Raw genomic sequence first — 21,707 nt, 5'->3', positions numbered from 1 at the left:
ATCTGTATGTATTTTAATAGTATGGTTCGTTGTTTGTATATTCTTGTAATTGTGTTCTTATATAATAATAATAATAATAATAATAATAATAATAATAATAATAATAATAATTAGCGCCCGGTTCTAAACGTATCGCCGCTTAAAGCCAGGCTCCACGTTACTATTTAAATATAGCTTGCTTCCTACCCGGACTCCCATTGGTCTATCCCGACTTGGCGGGTGGGATTGGAAGAGTTTGTAATTCAACGTCTGATCGTTTATTGGATGTCGTGTTGGTCACGCCGGGGTATATATACATACTAAATATAAATACAGCCTCATTTTCTCAGGACAAACTGTGACTAAGGTGTCTTGTATGTTATTTGTTTATAAAAAATACGTTAATTCCGCTTCTAATCGCTGTAGTTTTATATCACTCAACAACGCATAGAATTTGGCGTTGTTTAAGCAGTTTCTTTTTTTAAATAATCAGGCTGTGATTCCGCATGCGGAAATGTATTAAGAGGACCTAAAGACTAATGAAGGCTTAAAACTTCGGGATTTTAAAACAGGCTTGGATTTTACAATATTGTAGATGTGTGTACGGAAAACGTGTTGAAATCCAGTGGTTACAGTGGGTACTTTGTTCTGTTGTAACTAAAGTTTTCAACGAAATTTACTGAAGACAAAAATAAGAAAATGGAGTTTAAAGTGGAGGCTCATCGGATTATGAGTATCTCGCTGGGGAAAATCTACAATTCGAGAGTCCAGAGAGGGGGGATCAAGCTCCACAAGAACCTTCTCGTCTCCCTCGTTCTCCGGAGCGCCCGGCAGGTATACCTCAACGATTACTACCAGAGTGTGTGTCTCAACGCGCAGCAGCACTGGGGCACGCATGAGGAAGTCATGGACTCTGACCAGCCAAAGAGTGCCTCTGAACCTGCGGGGTACACGGCAACAACCCCTGCTGCTCCTGCAGCAACTGCCGTCAGCGAACCCGGGCTACCTGCGGAGAACACGCCGCCAGAGCTGACCATCGACGTTGAAAGTTTCACCGAAAACCACGCCGCAGCACCTACAGAGGAGGAGGAAGAGGCGGCGGCTGAGGCAGACTGCACAGACAGCAAAGAAGACAAGAGCTCCGGCTCGGACTGCAGCAGACAGAGGCCCTCAGAACTGAAAGGAGACGACGCGGCTCCGGCCTCTAGTCCAACTGCTATTCCTATGGCTGAACACCTAGTGCCCGATAACCAGATCGGGCCTGAGGGGGAGGAAGCGAAACCCCCGCAAGACGAGGGCGGTTGCGGGGAAGCAGATGCAGTCAGAGGTGGTGACGGTGACTCCGTGACAGAAACACAATTAGATAATCAACTGGGGGCTTCCTGTAGTAGGAAGAGGAGAAGCAGCGAGAAAGCACCACCGCCAGAGTCTCCGGTTAAAAAAACAAAGCGGGCCCCATCCTCAACGCCCACAGGTGAGGAGGAAATGGACACCGCGAACGTCTCCAGCCTAATTACCATCTTCGGCTCCAGTTTCTCTGGACTCTTGAGCAAAGACAGTACGCAGGCTGAAGCGGAGGCGGAGGATAGTGAGAGAGACTCCGGTGCGGCACAGATATGCTGCGATCAAATTCTAAAAAACCTCAACCCTTGGACTACAGCGATAGTGGCTTTTTAATGGACATGTTATAGTGAATTGGTGTAAACGCACCATTGGAGGTATCGGGTATGGCTGCACCCCCTCCCCCAGGAATGCTTGATGAACCATGTGGAGAGAGGACCAAAACGGGGTTTCCCGTATAGACGAGAAATGTAACATGGTTAAGCATTAGGGGAGTTTCAAGCCTTGGGACGTGCCGTGGTGTGTCGGGGCATGTTTAGCAAGGGATTCTGTGAGGGACTATATGTATGCGTTGTACACAGCGGGAATGAGGTAAACGTGATTTTAAAAATGAAGCCATTTTGTATCCAGATACAATTTAGGGGGTCACTGTTAAATGGTTTTGTTCTAGCTTTTGAATTATGTTTTAAAAAGTCGCATTTTCCTCTCATCGAAAAACATGTTGCACAAAACTATGGGAACCATTGTCTTTGGAAAATAAGATCATATAAACCTGTCCAAAGTGTGGTGAGGGTTGTGGGGAGAAAGCTAGCCCTTGGTAATTTTGTAGATCTACTCACGTTAAAGCGGTGAGCAGCATTTACCAATACAAAATATTTACCTTATGTGCTCTTGAGCAGAGTCGGTGCTGCTAGTGTTGAACTCGGTTGAAGTCAGCGTCTCGTGCGTTCTGAGACGTGGCTGCGTTGAACTGTATATACCGGTTTATATGTAAACGTGTCTTTTATAAAGACTTGTTTGAGTTTTTACACATGTTGTTGTCTTTTGTTTTTTTTGTACAGTTATGTATTTTGCGATTAATGGTGACATTGCTACGTGTGTCACACACGTAATAAAAACGTTTTTGAAAGTGAAGACTTGCTTCCTGGTCTCGTTTTTATTTTCTAGCTGAGTGAAACAAGTGACAGCGCACAATGAGAGGCGGTAACGAGGCTGAAATGAACATACTGTGGGTGTGGGGGAGGGTCATGCTGTCTCGGGACAGTCCTTTTGAGTGCCAAATGTTTCTGCTTTACTGGGAGAGCAAAGGTCAAAATTAATTCGGAGCTATGTAATCTCTTAAACCAGATACACAATTATTTTTCCATAAAGGGCAAGAAAGCGTGGATATACTTCCAACATGCGTGGTGGTAAATGTAATACATACGTATTTAGAAATTGAATACTTTTTAGTGAACGCAAATTATTTGAACGAGATGTTGCATTGCCTGCAGGTTATTTAAACAAGTCACTAGACGAGGCCCGCTTTTTACGGTTTATATTTTAATATTGCGGTTTCTTCAATGCATACATTATCGCTTTGTCCAGTCTCCTGAACAACACTATATATATATATATATATATATATATATATATATAATTCGTGTGTATGTATGTCCTTCAGTTTCTCACGCAATGCAATTGTCGGTTAATTATTTTTTTTTCTAATACAATATTTGTTTAAAATGGTAAAAAAAAAAAAAAAAAAAAAGCATAGTACACCCAGTACTAAAATTTGCAGCACTTACTATTCAAAACACCTCTAGTAAATGCATAACAGCAAAGAGGCGATTTTAATTCAAAAGAAAGTCCCTCGCAATTAAAACCAGTTAGTGTAGCTCTTTCTGCAGGCTGATGAATGGCTGGTGAATGTTTAATGCGATTGCTGCCAGCCTCTTGTGTCTTTTCGCATGTCATACAGTGTAGCGAGATAAGGGCACGTGTGTTTTGATTAGGAGATAGATGCGTGTGAAATATTTAATAGCTGTTGGGAAAGTCAGGCAGAAGAGTTGTTAGTGCTGTGTTCCCCGGTGTAGTACGTGTTTTTAGTGTACGTTCAAAACACTCGGTTCACGTTCATAACACTCTACTTCTATGTTCAAAACACCACCCTACCTACTTTCAAAACACCCTCACGCTCAAAACACTCTCCAGCAGTACATCAAGTTCAAAGTATTTAGGTAGATTTCTACGGTTATGTTGCTTTGTATTTCCCCAAACGTTTTTCAGCTGTAGCTAACTGAATTAACCAACAGAACAATTTACTAATATAAACTGTAACTGTACAAATGTACTGTATATCAAAATAGAAAGGTGAAATACAAAGAAAAAAAATATGAACAAAATTAACTATATACACATTAAAGAAAAAAACACAGTACTACATCCATACACACACACACACACACACACACATGAATACAGTAAATTGGAATCTATGGTTAACGGGTGACTATTTCAAGCATACTGGTTTAAGCTGTTTTGCTTCAAAAACAACAATAATTCTCGAGCGATTACAAAATATATTACTATACAACATGTTTTGAATATGTTATCTTGTTTAATACAACTTTTTTAAATGAAAAAAATGTTTAATATTAGAACAAATACCAGTTGTTATTAACATACTAAAGTGTAATTCCTGTACATACTGATAGAACGTGTCTGTTCCACTTTTTTAGTTTTTTCTGTGTACTTTGTGTTTGTATATTAGTTGGCCATCTGTAATGAAAAAACAGCGGCATTGTTTCCGGAAATTAACCTTTCCTCCACTGTTCCCTTTAAGTGTATCTGGATATTTCTCGTTTGATAAATAACTGAATATTTCTTGAAAGTTGGGCTCTCTTTTTCTAATGGGTCTACCCATCTTGTTGAAACTCTGCACGTGGTTGGATTGTGATGTTGCACATAAAGAACAAACCTGAGACAGAATTGCATTCTTTTATGTATAGTTTAGTTAGCTAAATAGTACATAAGAAAGTTTACAAATGAGAGGAGGCCATTCGGCCCATCTTGCTCGTTTGGTTGTTAGTAGCTTATTGATCCCAGAATCTCATCAAGCAGCTTCTTGAAGGATCCCAGGGTGTCAGCTTCAACAACATTACTGGGGAGTTGGTTCCAGACCCTCACAATTCTGTGTAAAAAAAGTGCCTCCTATTTTCTGTTCTGAATGCCCCTTTATCTAATCTCCATTTGTGACCCCTGGTCCTTGTTTCTTTTTTCAGGTCGAAAAAGTCCCCTGGTTTGACATTGTCTATACCTTTTAGGATTTTGAATGTTTGAATCAGATCGCCGCGTAGTCTTCTTTGTTCAAGACTGAACAGATTCATTTATTTTAGCCTGTCTGCATACGACATGCCTTTTAAACCCAGGATAATTCTGGTTGCTCTTCTTTGCACTCATTCTAGAGCAGCAATATCCTTTTTTAACTAGGTGACCAGAACTGAACACAGTATTCTAGGTGAGGTCTTACGAATGCATTGTAAAATTCTAACATTACTTCCCTTGATTTAAATTCAACACTTCTCACAATATATCCGAGCATCTTGTTGGCCTTTTTATACCTTCCCCATATTGTCTAGATGAAGACATTTCAATTTCAGTATCTCCCATATCATATTTATATTGCCTGCGTGCAGTACCTTACACTTTTCTCTATTAAATGTCATTTGCCATGTGTTTGCCCAGTTCTGAATGCTGTCTGGATCATTTTGAATGACCTTTGCTGCTGCAACAGTGTTTGCCACTCCTATTTTTGTGTCGTCTGCACATTTAACAAGTTTGCTTACTACACCAGAATGTAAATCATGTAGATTAGGAATAGCAGAGGACCTAATACTGATCCCTGTGGTACACCACTGGTTACCTCGCTCCATTTTGAGGTTTCTCCTCTAATCAGTATTTTCTGTTTTCGACATGTTAACCACTCCTTAATCCATATGCATGCATTTCCTTGAATCCCTACTGCATTCAGTTTGAGAATTAATCTTTTATGTGGGACTTTGTCAAAAGCTTTCTGGAAATCTAAATAAACCATGTCCTATGCTTTGCAATTATCCATTGTCGATGTTGCATCCTCAAATAAATCAAGCAGGTTAGCTAGACACGATCTCCCTTTCTAAAAGTGTTGAGTATTTGCTCAACACTTTTAGTCAAATACAGAATTACGTTAATATTTAGTCTCGTTTAGACACATTTAGGTTAGCACTATTACACACACGTTTTATGCATGTTTAGAAGAAAATATACCGTATTACTTCGAATTAACGCCTCACTCGGATATCGGCTTTTTAATAGACACCACCCTCGAATAAACGCCGCTCACAATAACACAGAAGAGTATAGTGCTGCAGATCGGAGCCTCTCACGGCGCCGCTTCTGAAATGCCTTGTAATAAAATATTGCAGCATTTTTAAAGCATAGTATTATTAATAAAGGCCGCCCTCGTATAATCGCCGCAGTCATTTTTATCAATTTAAAATAAACGCAGCAGCTCTAAATTGAAGTAATACGGTATATAGGCTACTAACAACAAAACACATTGACAAAATAAAACTAAGGCTAAATGTAGCTGGTTTTATTTATTTAAGCAGTAATTAGAAACGATGGTATATGTACGTATTAGTATTAAACTGTTTATTGATTTGATTGTGCTTGAGGGGAGTGTTTTCGGCGTACGTAGCTATAGTGTTTTGGTCTTGAAAGGGAGTGTTGAACGTGAATTCAAAGTAGAGCAGAGTGTTTTGAACGTACGCTCATTACACTCTGTTTTATACTGTGTAGTGTTTTTGGTGTCCTACACTGGGCTACGGTTTCACTCCCCTGCCACATTCTGAAGTGTTGTGCCCTCTGTCAGTTAAATTGCCTTACTCTTCCAGTCACACTTAACGTTTGTGTAAACATTCTCAATTTATTTAACTATTACAAAGACACTAAGCTGGTTCAAGAAAGCAGTTGATTTTTAAGTCTCTGTAAAATTCCAGTTGATTCTAACCCTCTTTTGGAGTTTCATACGTGAGGTTATATCTTGTAAAACAACAGTACATGGGTTAAAACCATTGCAGGCATTACATATTAAGAAAGCAATTACTTTTAGATAATGCAGTGTTTTTGGACTCAGTAACTTTTTAATGTAGTAAGCATTAGTACGGCATATTTTGTTATACTGCACTGCAGTTTTTGTGGCAAATCAGTAAAACGTAGACATAGACCATCTCAAAGCCAGGTTCGAAACCAAAACACTCAGCATTTTTAAAATGTAATACGGGGGAAATAACTGAAATATTGTTTCCATTTGTATTTTTCAATTTGATTTGATTTCTTATGAAGAAAAAGAATTCTGGATAAAATAAATCAAACATAAAAACACGTATTTTACGCAAATACCATAATCATTAGGCAGACACAATGTAGATGTAGGCGTAAATAGTGAATGTGTTTCAATGGAAATCATCTGTTCATTCTGCTACCTGCTTAACACATGATGAGTAAAGAAGACAAGTGCTAGATTGGTGGTCATGTTCTTCTGTTACAAAATAAATGACTGTCCAGTCATGTTGCACACATTGTTAATTACCTGAAAAAATAAACATTCTACCAACATTCCAGGCTATTTAGGTGAAATAACCAGAAGAAGAGAACAAAAGAGGAGCACTTGTCAGGCCTGGAGTTTGATATAATGAAACAGAGCTCACACATCCTGAACTGTCTTCAAACAGCTGTGTGTCTAGAGAGGGGTGTCTTGCTACAGAATGCCTACAAGACAGTGACCCTGTCTCCAGCCACTGAAGCAACTGTAACACCTCCCTCTGCTCCCCCTCCCTGCCCTGGTTAAAGCACAGTGACCCTGTCACCAGCTGCTGAAGCAACTGTAACACCTCCCTCTGCTCTCCCTCTCTTCCCTGGTTAAAGCACAGTGACCCTGTCACCAGCTGCTGAAGCAACTGTAACACCTCCCTCTGCTCTCCCTCCCTGCCCTGGTTAAAGCACAGTGACCCTGTCACCAGCTGCTGAAGCAACTGTAACACCTCCCTCTGCTCTCCCTCCCTGCCCTGGTTAAAGCACAGTGACCCTGTCACCAGCTGCTGAAGCAACTGTAACACCTCCCTCTGCTCTCCCTCCCTGCCCTGGTTAAAGCACAGTGACCCTGTCACCAGCCGCTGAAGCAACTGTAACACCTCCCTCTGCTCTCCCTCCCTGCCCTGGTTAAAGCACAGTGACCCTGTGTGGCGGAGTGTCCCGCCCCTATATATATATGTGCACTGTTTTGTTATTATTGTTTGCAGCGTGGATAAAAGCGCTGCGTATTTGTTATTGTTTTAGATTTAAAAAATCTTGTGAGGATGCGTGACTGATCAGCTACTGATTATTTAACTAGCTGACAGTCACGCATCCTTACTAAACTCGTGCAGACGGTGACCATCTCCTGAGTTAATTCATTGATTAATTGTTGCTAATCGGGAGATGGTCACTGTATATAAACCTGCAGCTCTCTACCCTCGGGAAGGGTGTACAGTGGAGAGTACGGGAGAGCGAGCGAGGAGAGCTAAAAACAACTGGTAAAAACAACTGCTAAGCGTGCTGGTTTACAGCAGCACAATACTTATTTGTTTATTTGTTTGGCCAACTCACCTTTTTGTTTCGTTTAAATCTTTTGTTTTATTCATTAATAAAACAGCTGATCGCCGTAGCGCTCAGTTTCACCCGCCCATTCATTGTTTTTGTGTTGCTTCTTCCTGGCCCATGACGTCATCATTGTAACAGCTCGGCCACACCCTGTCACCAGCCGCTGAAGCAACTATAACACCTCCCTCTGCTCCCCCTCCCTGCCCTGTAAAGCTGCAAAGTGGAAAGGGGATTGTCATGGCCATTTCTTCTGTTTGCTTACAAGAGCCAACTAGAGCTTAACTCCTCAACATAATGACCTAATTTAGATCCAGCAGCAATAGACAAATACACCAGTTCTGTGAGTGACATACAGGTATGCCACCTGCCTATGCAATATTAGATCTACCAGTATCATGAAAAAGAAAGTAGATCATGACCCTCTGTAAAAACGTAGCTGCTATAGCTTCCAACACAGTGTTAGTAAAGTAGGGTCCAGTGTTGGAGGTGCTTCCAGCACAGTGTTAGTGAAGTAGGGTTCCGTGTTGGAGGTGCTTCCAGCACAGTGTTAGTGAAGTAGGGTTCCGTGTTGGAGGTGCTTCCAGCACAGTGTTAGTGAAGTAGGGTTCCGTGTTGGAGGTGCTTCCAGCACAGTGTTAGTGAAGTAGGGTCCAGTGTTGGAGGTGCTTCCAGGGTTCTGTGATCTGGGTGTCTACAGCAGTGTCGCTTGTCACAGTGTGTGGTCCTGAGGTACACTGCATGTACTGAATGCAGCCTCTGTATTGTGGGGTGATAGCACCCACTATCATTCCCCTTTTGAAGTCACAGAGATCCTTCTGCTTTCTCGTCGTTGTGGCTGAATAGTTGCACACAACTCTCACATGTAACATCACAACATTAATGTTCCTCTATACATCCCCAGATTCGTACATTCTCAATAACTTTCAAACCAAGTTTCATCACATTCGGGTTATATTAAAACTCCAAAGTGTGACCTGCATACAGGTGCCATTATTGAAACAACAACTGTCTTTGTCTGTTACCTGAGATCTTCATTTAAATATAAATAACCTAACTTTTACATATTTATGAACATGGTCGCCTTATTAGGCTCAAGTTGAAGATACCAGCTCAATAGGTGTTTCCTGTCAGCTGCTATCCATGTTTGTGTTTTGCTTCCTATGGGAGGAGGCAGCTTGTTTGTTTCAGGTGTATTTTCTGATGTTTGAGTTGACCAAATGGAATATTACACTGTGACAGGATGAATGGTGCAGTGCAATGATATAGAATGTCCAGACTGATGTGATGTAGGGGAAATAAATTCACACCAGTCCGTTGTCCTTGTATTGCTTTAATCACGAGCCTGGGAGGTTACACAAGTGAAATTTCACAGGGTAAACTCTCAGAACAACAGTTTGCAACGTTATTTATACCTCATTATACACGATTAGTACCACTTATTGGTTAAAGTTTGCTGCATAGGTGTGTAAGTCCATTTGTCACCTGGTGATTGGTGCTGCTTCTGCCGCAGGGGCTGTCTAAGACAAACTTTGTAAAAGTTCTGTTCTTGGCTCCGGGGTGTTCTCCCTCTGTCCTTGTATGCAGCTTATCAGGTACACAGCCCACGGTTGGTTTCGACTCCTAGTGTTTGTCCCATCACATGTTATCTAGTGGCTGCAGCTGGTGTAATGTCCATATACACACCCTGGTTAGTTGTTAGTTTGTTAAGCTTATAATCCCTACTTCAGTCCCTCCTGTTATTCCTCCAAAAGGTGTCAACCCTATTTGGGGGAATAAAACTTCTTACGGTCGAAGGTCGGGCCCGAACCCTGGACCTGAGTTACAGCCCTAATGGGCGAGTGCCGAGGGGGATAACTACAAAACATCTCAAACACTTCAATACCTTATGTCAAAAATACAGCAGAATTACTTAAAGCTCTTCATGTGAATACATGAGGCCATTTACTTACTAGTTCCTTTACATATGCAAAGCGTACAAACTTAAATTTCGACTCAGGTCCCTCCTGTTGATGGTCCATCCCATGGGAGGAGTGAAGCGACGGGCTGGGAGTTCCCAGGGCCCTGGACAGATTCTAGCAGCAAGGCAACATGAGCACAGAAGCGGGTAGAAACTACAAGTTACATTGGTGCTCCTCCCAAGGTGGGCAGCCGAGGTCAGGACACCTGAAGTTGGTTTGTTGTCCCGGGACGTGCCTGAATCGACAAGAAGATAACACACACACATATATACAAGTTAGTTAACAACGACCTTCCCCTGCAAGTGGTTCCCGAGCCCGAATGGTCAAGTACAAAATTCGTAATGTTCTAAGCTTAGAGCGGACTTTCTTATATAGCACTAGCACCAAGTATTGACACCCCCCACATTATCTGACAAAACACCACCCAAATCCACCCCCAATTGACCCCTGCCCCAGTCACTCCTCGTCCGTAAATCGAGCTCTTGACGACCACCGCCTGGACTTCTGCTGTTCGATACCCTTGGTCTGCTTGCTGAAGTGTGTCGGTGATGTATTGCATTTGGGCATGGTGTATGTGTTGTTTGGCTTCCACCACCATTTTCTTTATTTCTTCCTCTAATGCTGTCAGCCCCTGAATCAGTTCATCTTTGCCGTGGTGCCACGAAGGGTCCCAGGTCAGATTACCTCGGAGGGGGGGCGTGCGGTAGAGGCGGTGCCCCCCAACGGTGCATATGGCACGACGGTGCACTTCCATGCACACTGATGGTGCGACAGAGGGGCAAACCTTCCCGTTGATCTCTATTGAGTTATTGGACCCTGCAATGCTTGTAATTCTACTTTGTATGTGTGGAACAGATGTGACCACCGAGAGAGCGGCCCCACCCCCAGCAACCCTGAGTCTGAGACCATGTGCTGCTAAGGACAGACCGCGCAATCTGGGGGCTCGACTCTCTCCCTTGCCACTCGCGCAATCGTCTCGGGTCCGGAGCACACGAGGGTGGGGTTACACCGTGTCCAATTCGACCATGCTGCCCCTTCCAATTGGGTTGTCATTAATGGTATGCCCCACCCACTATCCACCGGCCCAAGGTCAACCGGGACTCGGTCGGTGTAATTGTGGCATTTGGTAGGTTCCCCTGTTTGTGGCCCCTGCCCTTTGTACTCCCAGGTAAAGATCACTATCGTTGTTTGAGTATTAGTGTTGTCATTACAAATGGCAAAGTAATTGTGTTGGAAATTATATGCCCCTAGAAATTTTTAACTTCCTGGTTCTACGTGGTCAGCTCTATGTGTGTCACTCTCAGTAATGGTACGTAGGCTGCTTGAGTTGTACCTTACCCTTATCATTGTATCATTAATTCGTTCTACATCACCGCGGACAGGTTGACAACATGTCCCCAGGTTGTTACCTGGAGTTGGGTTGTCTGCCATTTCACTTATACAAGACCAATTCTCCTCCCACATGCTACCGTAGAACCTTTTGACTTGGAGTACCTGGCACCAGTGTTGCACCGGACAGAAGCTAGTGATTTGCATGTGTACCTTGTTGGGCTCACGGTGTATGTGGTGGTCGGTATATGTGTTCAATTTAGTTTGAAGGTGTAGTACTGCCCTGTTCTGTCCTAAGGTTATTTGTAAGTGAATGATTGGCTGTACTTCTCTTGAGACGTTCTTTGGACGGCAGAAGCTGAGCGGTTGCTGGGTTATGCAGTTAAAGCGGAGCACTCCAGGAGGTGGAGGGTTAGTTTGCCAATGCCAGTCCGTCTCCTCACACGGGAGGCCTCCGCAGGCCCCGCTCACCTACAGGAGCAACAGTATCCTCCCGAGATGCATTCCTCCATGCAGCTCACGTGTCATTGACGGCCTGGTGGAGAAAGGAGAAGGGGCTAGAACAGAAGTAGTTAATATCTCGTCCTCGGGCCTTCCTGTGAACACAAGAAACAGAAGCAGTTGCAGTTAGATATGGTTTTACTTGCGACCAGTGTTTCCACAGACTACCAGTGACCCCTTCCAGTTTCACACTCGTGTCGGTGGTAAGCAGCACCTGGTAAGGCCCATGCCATTTGTCTCGCAGGCCAGATCGGAGCCCTACCTCCCTGACAATAACCTGGTCGCCGGGTTGGGGAAGGGCGTACACCACTTCCTCCCGGCTCATTAGATCTTTGGTGTCCTGCCATGTCTGGGCATGGTTTTGCAGCTTCTGGGCTTGGTTGACCAACTGCCGCACATATTGCATCAGGGCATCTCTATAGGGGGCACTACTCTCTGAGGTGCTGACCACTAAACCTGGGAGAGTCATGGCTCTCCCAGTCATTAGCTCGAAGGGAGAGATTCCTGTTCCCCTGTTTGGAGTGGCACAGAGTCGCATAGAGCTATGGGCACTGCCCTAGTCCATTGGCTATTGGTACAGGCCAGGTGCTGCAGCGCTTTGTGCACTGCTTCTTTTAGTGAGCGATTGGTCCGCTCCACAAACCCGGAGCTCTGGGGATGAAATGAATGTGGAATCGCTGCTTGAAGCCCAGCATCAGACAGGCTTCCTTCATTACCTTCCCAGTGAAGTGAGTTCCCTGGTCAGAGTCTAGTTACGCGGGTACCCCCCAGCGGGGTAGTATTTCGGTGGCCAGGATCTGCGCTGCAGTGGTGGCGGTGCAGTTGCGTGTGGGAAATGCTTCTACCCATCTTGTGAACTGGTATATAGCATTTACTTTGGTCCTTGGGGAGGGGTCCCGTGCAATCTATCTGCAGATTTTGCCAGGGACCCCTCGGTCTGGGCTGATGACCCAGTTTCACTCTCAGGGGCTTATCCCCTGCCTTTGCGCATATCAAGCATCTCTGGCAGTGTTTAGCTGTATCCCTGCCCATACCAGGCCAAAACCAATCTCTCTTCAGTGTGTTAATCAAACCATCCCTCCCCACATGAGAGGGCCCATGGTACAGCTCTAGTAGTGAGTGTTGTATGCTCTCAGGAGCCATTACCTGCCTGGTGGAGGGGATCCGCCAGATCCCGTCCTCCTGCCGGGCTTCTACCTGCTGCCATTTAGTTATTTAAGCTGTCTCGCTCTGAGCGTGTAATTGCCGGATATCCACCATGTCCGGGCTTACTGCGAAGATAGGGGTGCGGGGCTTTGGCACCGGCTGCCGGGCCGCTGCCTTGGCTGCCTCATCCGCCCTCCTGTTGCCAAGTACATGTGGGTCTACACCTGTCTGGTGAGCTTTGATTTTTACAACGGCTAGTCGAGTGGGGAGTTTAGTTGCGGCTACCAGACGCTGCACATATTCGTAATTCTTTATTACTCCCCCTCCTGTTGTTACATACCCGCACCTTTCCCAGCTACTTGAATAATCGTGCACCACCCCAAAAGCGTATCGGCTATCGGTGTATATGGTCACGCTTGAGTTAGCGCCATACATGCAGGCCTGAGTTAATGCGTTTAGCTCCGCTGCCTGGGCGGACAGGTGTCCGGGGAGGGGCCCTGAGGCTACCACTTCATCTGACGTCACTACAGCCCACCCCGTACGTGACTCCCCGTTCTCAATGCTCCTAGAACCGTCCACATACAGCGTCATCCCTTCTTCTAGCGGTTCAGTGTTTATATCACTAGCCAATTCTATCTCCCCTCCAGGTCGCACTGATGCGGTTCACCTTCTGTTAAAATCCCCTCTGAGGGGTTTACGCCAGTGTCATGCACCACCTGTACTGAAGGGGGCAGCAAATACGTTTCCCACTTGGCCCGCCACGCATCGGTCACGTGTTTGAGTTGGCCAGAGTTCAGTAGACTGATTATAGTGTGTAGTGTATGTACAATTATACTGCCTCCCATGGTTAGGGGCTCAGTCTGCGCTACTGCCCATGCGGCGCAATCGATGGCTGCCATGCAGGCGGGCATACCAGCGGATACCATGTTCTGTTTAGTAGAGTAATAAGCTATAGGTCTCATCCTGCCCCCGTGCTCCTGCATTAATGTAGCATTTGTAGCACCCAAACTTGATACTATGATACAGGTTAAAGGGTTTGTTCGGGGAGGGTATGCCCAATGCGGGCGCACAGGTTAGGGCTTGTTTCATCTGTGTGTAAGCGTGTTCCTGTTCGGGGCCCCAGACGATTGGGTCAAGAGGTCCGGGGCTCCCAGCGATGCGTTTCTGCAGTGGTTCTACAATGGTGGTGTATTCTGGGATGTACTGTCTGCAGTAATTAAACAGCCCTAAGGCTTGCCTCACGCCCCGCACGTTACACGGTCGTGGCATGTTCCGTATGCATTCTCTGCGGTCACTTGCCATGTCTCTTTTTACTTGCGATATCAGGTGACCCAAGTATGTGACCTGTGGTTGCCCGATTTGAGCCTTCTTAGGGCTGGCTTTGAGCCCGCTTTGTTCTCACACGTTTAATACTCGGGTTAGCACCAGTGCATGCTGCCTCGCTGAGGCTGATGCTACTACTTTTACTACTGTTACTACTGTCAGTGTCTGTCATGTCTACATGTGCTACTACTTTTGCCATTACTTGGTGGAACAGGGAGGGGGCGTTGTGGAACCCTTGCGGGAGTCGCTTCCAAGTCAGTTGCCTGTCACCAAATGTAAATGCAAATCGATCTTGTGACTCTGGGTCCAGAGGCAGACTCCAAAATCCATTGTCGATATCTAGCACGCTGAACACTTTGTGCTCGGGGCGGAGGCAGGTGAGTATAGTGCTTGCTACAATTGGAACAGCTTTCGGTACCGTTTTGTTTAGTGCTGTGTAATCGATTGTAAGGCGCCAAATGCCATCTGGCTTGCAGACCGGCCACACGGGGGAGTTGGTGGTTGAACGGCACTCAGTTAGTATCTCCTGCGGCAGCAGGTCACTTATTATGTCTTTCAGTGCTTCTGCTGCTTTGGGTTTGATCGGGTATTGCCTGTGTGGTTTATGGAGGGGTCCTATGGCCGTTATAGGTTTCCCCTGTACAGTCGTTTTTGTGTGTGGACCATACATACAGTCCCTCTTGTTTCCAATCGCAGTTGAACACTTGTGCAGGGGGCTGTATGGTGGCGCAGTGTGCTGTTGACGTGCCGTGCGATCCTTTGTGGCCATCGGGTCGGTGCCACTCAATGCGGTTGTTAGCTGCATTAATTACTGCGCCTAGTTCCCTTAAAATATCTATGCCTAATTGTGGCGGAGTGTCCCGCCCCTATGTATTATTATTTGTATTTTTGTTTGCGGCACGGGTAAAAGCGCTGTGTCTTTTATTATATATTTAAAAACCCCGTGAGGATGCATGGCTGATCAGCCAGTGATTATTTAACTAGCTGACAGTCATGCATCCTTACCAAACGCGTGCAGACTCTGGCCGAGGGATAATAAGATAATTAACAACTAGTTAATCCCTCGGCCAGAACATATAAACCTACAGCTCTCTGCACTCGGAGTGGAGTGTAGAGAGGAGAGTACGGGGAGCGGAGAGAAAGAACAACATTTAAAAACAATTGCTAAAACGTGCTGGATAATCCAGCACGACACTTACTTGTTTGTTTGTTTATTCGTTTGGCCCTCGTGCCCTTTGGTTTCTGTTTTGTTTGTTTAAATCTTTTGTTTTGTTTGTTTATTAATAAATCCACGCTGAATGCCGTTGCATTCAGCTTCACCCGCCCATCCACTGTTTTGACTCAGTTACTTCCTGGTCCGTGACGTCACCACTGCAGACTGCCACACTAATACAGTCCCTACACACCCATAAGCTGACAGGCATGTACACATTATTTACAAGTAGCAATTGCGGTTCGCTTAAGCGAGCTAAAATGTTTCCAGCTCCCACACCTTCTAAATAAATTGTTTGTCTGGTGGTGGGTAGGTCAAGGTCGGATATCAATACGGACGCACCCGTGTCTACCAACATAGTGCATTGTCAGCCCCCTATCAATGCGTCTACGTAAATACGAGGGTCCCTGCTGTCCGCTTTGACCCCGGGGGCCGATGCTACCTATTTAGTGGCCATCTGGGCCAGGAGGGTCATTAGTTCCTCTTTTGTTACTCCGGTGGGGGCCGGTGTGGGGTTGGGCGGGGCCGGCTTGCCACCCCGGCAAACCCCAGCCCAGAGCGCCCTTTTTGCCGCATTTCTTGCACACCTTAGGCTGTGGGCACTCCCGGGACATACGTCCCTTCTTGTCGCAGTTATAACATTTGACAGGTGTTTTAGTTTCCACTGCTGCTACTATAAATATCGGGTCTTCTCGCTGGGGGTTTTCTGACCCGTTGTATTCTTGGTAACCTAGAAACTTACGTTCGCAATACTCCTGCACTGTTTCCTTTGTGCCCTGTGTCACATTGCACATTGCTCCAATCGGCTGACCCAGCCCCGAGGGCATACCTTCACTGCGGCCACTAACAGTTCTATCTTTTCTGATTGTCGTCCGCGCTTGGTCACATAGGACCCATTGTGGTATTTTTGATCTAAACGTTGCCATTGTGGTTTGGTGCACTTGGATTTGCACAACACATAGATGTCGCGGACGTGCATATTATGGACCTCCGTTAGTTCGTCCATTTTCGACCAGAATTTGGTGTTACCGCACTCGGCTCTCAATGGGGGCAATTGATCAAGTATCATGTTTAACTCGCCGGGGGTGAATGGTTTGTGGTTTTCAATGGGTACGATACAGTCCCGTGTGGGGTCATCGGCGGCTACATGGCGATTGTGTACAACTATAGGGGCTACGTGAGCTTTACCTTCGGGGTTTTATGGTGGTAGGGGGGCACTTGCAAATGACCCACCATACATATCGCTCTCATACTGGTTGTCTTCATACTCGATGGAGTCCCAGTTGGGATCATCCCCGTTCCCAAGCGCGCTTACAGCTCCTATCAGTCGAGCGCATTTCAAACCCACCCTGGTCTGTTTTTTACTCTGCTCCAGCATAACTTCCACTTTCTTTTCCAGCAACTTCACTTGACCCTCTAAACGCTGTACTTCACGTTCATTATCTGTTATATTCTTATATTCGTTTATTATGATAATGGTCCCCTGTGACAGAAATACAATGAGTTCTGGTGATAAATCTTCCTCCCGACCTGTGAGGGCGCTAAAGAACGGGAGGAAAAGTATCTGGAAGGGCTGGCCTGACAGTTCGTTTCCGGGACCGGGAAGTGGGTCAGCCTGGAAGGAAGCGAGACTCTGTTGTAAGACGTATTGATTTGACAGGTAAACGAGGGGCAGCTGCATGTAAAAAGGCAGCTGCAACCGTTTACCTAGATATCATGCGGGATTACATATAGGGGCCAGGGTAACGCTGTTCTTTTCCTTCGTTTGGGTTAAGCCAAGGACCGAGAAGGACGAGACAGTAAAGTACTGTAAAACTGTATCACTCTATAGAGAGTTGTGTGTGTGTGTGTTTGTGTTTGTTTCTCACTGTACAATAACTGTCTGTGTTTTTGAAACCACCAGACAGCTAAAGCACATCCGGAGCTGTCGCCTTGGGCCAGCACAAGCCGGATCACCACTGCACGAACTGTCATGGAAATAAAAAGTATATTCACTCACCACCAGCACGACTGCACGCACCCGAGACGGGTGAACGTGTTTTTGTTTTCTTTTTCCAGGACTGTAAACCTGTGTTTTCATCCCCGCGCTCTACACATCGTTGTGTATTGCCGGGGCTTATTATTTATGGTCAATAGACCAGGAATTAAAATAAAATAAAGTTTTTCCACTGGATTATCGTTGTCTGCCTGTCACTCCTGCACCGCATCACCGCTACACCTGTTCCCCTTACTAACCACTTTGCCACATCCCCTTATCAATTTTATTATCCTTTGTATTTTCCCAATACTTCAAGCTGATCTCTAGGGGCTGGTCAGGAGACCAGCCCTCCTTTTCCATTTTAGTTTTGACTTTTTCTAATTTTGCCAATATCTACCCTGAGACTGGCCAAGTCTCTTTTCCTTTTTCAATTGACACGCTGTAACGTTACAGTTGCAAACGGCGATCGATCAATACAGATTCAATCAGGCAAACAACAAGTTCCGACTACACATACAACAAAAATGGAAACCCTGTTTCAGATTTCCCTGGACACTCTTACAAGTGCCGATCCTTGTGGTCTCTTTCACCCACTAGAAACCCTGTTTCAGATTTCCCTTGACACTGTTACGAGTGTCGATCCTTGTGGTCTCTTTCACCCACGAATGGAGAGCTCCTCCTTAGCGTCCCAATCCCGTCAGACGCAGATACCAATCTGTCTAAACAATAACAACAACAACACCCTACTGACACAAATACAACACCGGTGGATTCCCCGTTTTAACAATAGTTCTTAGATATTCCACAATTCGCCGAGTAACCAATGAGCAGACAAAGGTACTTACCCTCCTTCTAGCCGTCTGTCACTTTCACCACAGAGCCTTGGATCGTGGAACACCCAGCTGGTGTAATGTCCGTATACACACCCTGGTTAGTTGTTAGTTTGTTAAGCTTATAATCCCTACTTCAGATGTCTCCCAAAAATAATCCTTTTTAATAATAAACACAAATACCACAAAAATAATCCACACTTGAAAAATAATAAGAAGCCCCACTACCAGCGATGGTATTGGGGCAAAAACACGGCAGGGTCCAGCCTTAAAACAAAAGAAACAAACAGACACTCCTGTAACCGCAGTTCTCCGTGCACGAAAATGTGCTCTTCTCTTTCGGGGCTTGTGGTGCGTGCGCTGTGCGGTGTAGTGCTGTGCAATGAGGGGCGTGCTCTGGGGTAAGTGCTGGCTTGCTAGCTACAGCCTCCCATCCTCCGGCTCCTCTGTTAACACACAAAAAACAAACACGTAATTCACAAACACACATCGGCTCCGGCCGGTCGCTCTCAGTATCTCAACGCAAGGGGAGGTACTGACGTAACTGCTTCCCCTTTGTACCCAGAAAACTCCTCCCTGCAATCAACAACATTACTGGGGAGTTGGTTCTAGACCCTCACAATTTTCTGTGTGAAAAAGTGCCTCCCATTTTCTGTTCTGAATGCCCCTTTATCTAATCTCCATTTGTGACCCCTGGTCCTTGTTTCTTTTTTCCGGTCAAAAAAGTCCCCCGGGTTGACAATGTCTATACCTTTTAGGATTTTGAATGTTTGAATCAGATCACCGCGTAGCCTTCTTTGTTCAAGACTGAATAGATTAAATTCTTTTAGCCTGTCTGCATATGACATGCCTTTTAAACCTGGGATAATTCTGGTCGCTCTTCTTTGCACTCTTTCTAGAACAGCAATATCCTTTTTGTAACGAGGTGACCAGAACTGAACACAATATTCTAGATGAGGTCATACTAATGCATTGTAAAGTTTTAACATTATTTCCCTTGATTTAAATTCAACACTTCTCACAATATATCCAAGCATCTTGTTGGCCTTTTTTATAGCTTCCCCACGTGGTCTAGATGAAGACATTTCTGAGTCAACATAAACTCCTAGGTCTTTTTCAGATTCCTTCTTCAATTTCAGTATCTCCCATATGATATTTATAATGCATATTTTTATTGCCTGCGTGTAGTACCTTACACTTTTCTCTATTAAATGTCATTTGCCATGTGTTTGCCCAGTTCTGAATGCTGTCTAGATCATTTTGAATGACCTTTGCTGCTGCAACAGTGTTTGCCACTTTTTGCCTATTTTTGTGTCGTCTGCAAATTTAACAAGTTTGCTTACTATAGCAGAATCTAAATCATGAATGTATATTAGGAACCCTCTGGTACACCACTGGTTACTGCGCTCCATTTTGAAGAATGGTTTGCAGCTAGTATGGAGAGAGGGAGGTGGTTTCCTGTGTCACTGAACTATGGAGGACAGCACCTCCGCTGCAGACACCACTCCCCCTGGCAGACCCACAGAATTTGTTTAAAGCTGCCTGTGATGATTCAGGGCCTTGTAACTGTTTTAAGCACATTTTCCCAACTTGTTTGACACGGACTGAAAGAGGCTCAGCACAGTGCATCAGACCACAACTTTCACGCTGAGACTAGGTCCTTGTTTCGAGTCTTGTTTATGACTGATAGTTTAATATTCAGGACACTGTTCTTTAACAGCACTGTAGTAAAGTAAAAGAAACTCCCCTTGCTTTCACTGTGCTTTATTGCACTTCGCTATGCTTTTACAGTGGGGAACATTTATAATGGGTAAGGCCACCCCTATTGGTCCTAATAGAGAGGGTTCACTGTATCTTGATAATTGCTTGTACAATTTCTGTATATATAGATTTTTTTGTAAAACCAAAAAAAAAACCTCCTGATCTGAAGCTCCTGGCTAGTTCCACTACAACGTCCTCCTATTGACTTTGTGACTTGTCTCCTCAGGGTAGGCAAGTGCTGCAGTATCCCACACACACACACACACTCACACACTCACACTCACATACAGACACACTCACACTTATACAGACACACACACACTCACATACAGACACATGCACGCATGCACACACACACACATGCTCACAGACACACGCAAGCAAACACACATACACGCTCACACACACATACAGACACACGCATGCACGTGCATGCACACACACACGCACACTCACACACACTCACACAGATAAGCATGCACGCACACAGTAACACACTGGCTGCTTGTGGTTACTGTCCTCCAGCAAAGACAGGAGGCGGCTGTACATCCATTAGTCATGAATTTTCATATACAGTATTAATGTCACTCAGTATAAAGACCACCTTGCAATAAAGGCCACTTTTCAGTCTCCTATTGTAAGCCCCCTTCAATATTATGACCAGCCCAGTATTCAGCATTAAGACCGTCATCCCCTTATAAAAGTTCCCCATGTTAAAACCATAATAAAGTGTAATAAGGCACAGTGAAAGTGTGGTAAAAGCACAGTAATGTGTAAATAAAGCAGAAGTAAGCTTTGTAATGTCTAGAGAGGTATGGTAAAGCATATTTAAAAACATGGCAATCCACACTGTGGTGAATGCATTGTATACATGGGAAAAGCATGGAGAAACTGTACATTTACTGTGCAGATTTATATCTAGAAGTCTTCTCTGTCTTGGGGGAGGGAAGCAGTTTGTAGTGATGAGGCTGCAGTTACAGTTTGAATTAGTTCTACGGTGGCATCCTGTTCACCAACACAGGCCAATTAGCTAAAATGACATCTGAGCAGGTTAGGGTGATTCACAGAGCCAGTCCACAATAAACACACTGTGTGTGTGTGTGTGTGTGTGTGTCGATTTTTACATCTGCATGATCATGCAGGACACAAGCCCTGTGCTGTCTGTCTCCTGCTCCATCCCAGACAGGCTACCAGGCTCAAAGGGCCTGCTCTCCACACCTCCCCCAAAGAGCAGACAGTGCAGGTGGGGCTCCTATCAGTGAATGGGAGGCACCATGAATACAAAACTATCTGAAGCAGCAACAAATAGCCAGTAAGTGACTGGCAGTTAATAAGGTTTCTCTATCCATGTTGTTCTGATATTTGTTGTAAAAGGAAAGGGTACTGCTGTGAGGGGTCATAGCAGACAATAGCAGACAATTATCAGTTCAGGATACCAAAATATGAAGTAAACAAGGGTCTGAGTGGGTTGAAGCACGAATCATCTGTCCCAATACTTTTAGAAGTGTCGGCTCTTCTTCATGTATTGTCACTGACATGACCCTTTAAAAACGCCACCCTCCCCACCAGGGCAGTATTGTTTAAACTGGTATTCAGAGTTATCTCTGCTGGTGAAGAGCACTAAAGTTCCTCTTTGCTCTCTCTTATCACAGTATTTATCTGCTGAACCGATTTGACATGTACCA

At 44.9% G+C, this 21,707-nt stretch overlaps 1 protein-coding gene across 1 annotated transcript; it reads left to right on the top strand.

Moving 5' to 3' along the window:
• Positions 1-302: 302 nt before the first annotated feature.
• LOC117416905 (immediate early response gene 5 protein-like) lies at positions 303-2,454 on the top strand. The gene has a single exon (XM_034028384.3). The coding sequence runs from the start codon at positions 679-681 to the stop codon at positions 1,654-1,656; it is 978 nt and encodes a 325-aa protein (XP_033884275.3). The 5' UTR covers positions 303-678; the 3' UTR covers positions 1,657-2,454.
• The last annotated feature ends 19,253 nt before the right edge of the window (positions 2,455-21,707 follow it).

The sequence above is a fragment of the Acipenser ruthenus genome, chromosome 12, assembly GCF_902713425.1.
Source record: "Acipenser ruthenus chromosome 12, fAciRut3.2 maternal haplotype, whole genome shotgun sequence".
Taxonomy (NCBI): Eukaryota; Metazoa; Chordata; class Actinopteri; order Acipenseriformes; family Acipenseridae; genus Acipenser; species Acipenser ruthenus.
This window is presented reverse-complemented; position numbering and strand designations above follow the sequence as displayed.

Coding starts and splice junctions, on each gene's coding strand:
- LOC117416905 (XM_034028384.3), top strand. CDS start 679: ATGGAGTTTAAAGTGGAGGCTCATCGGATTATGAGTATCTCGCTGGGG.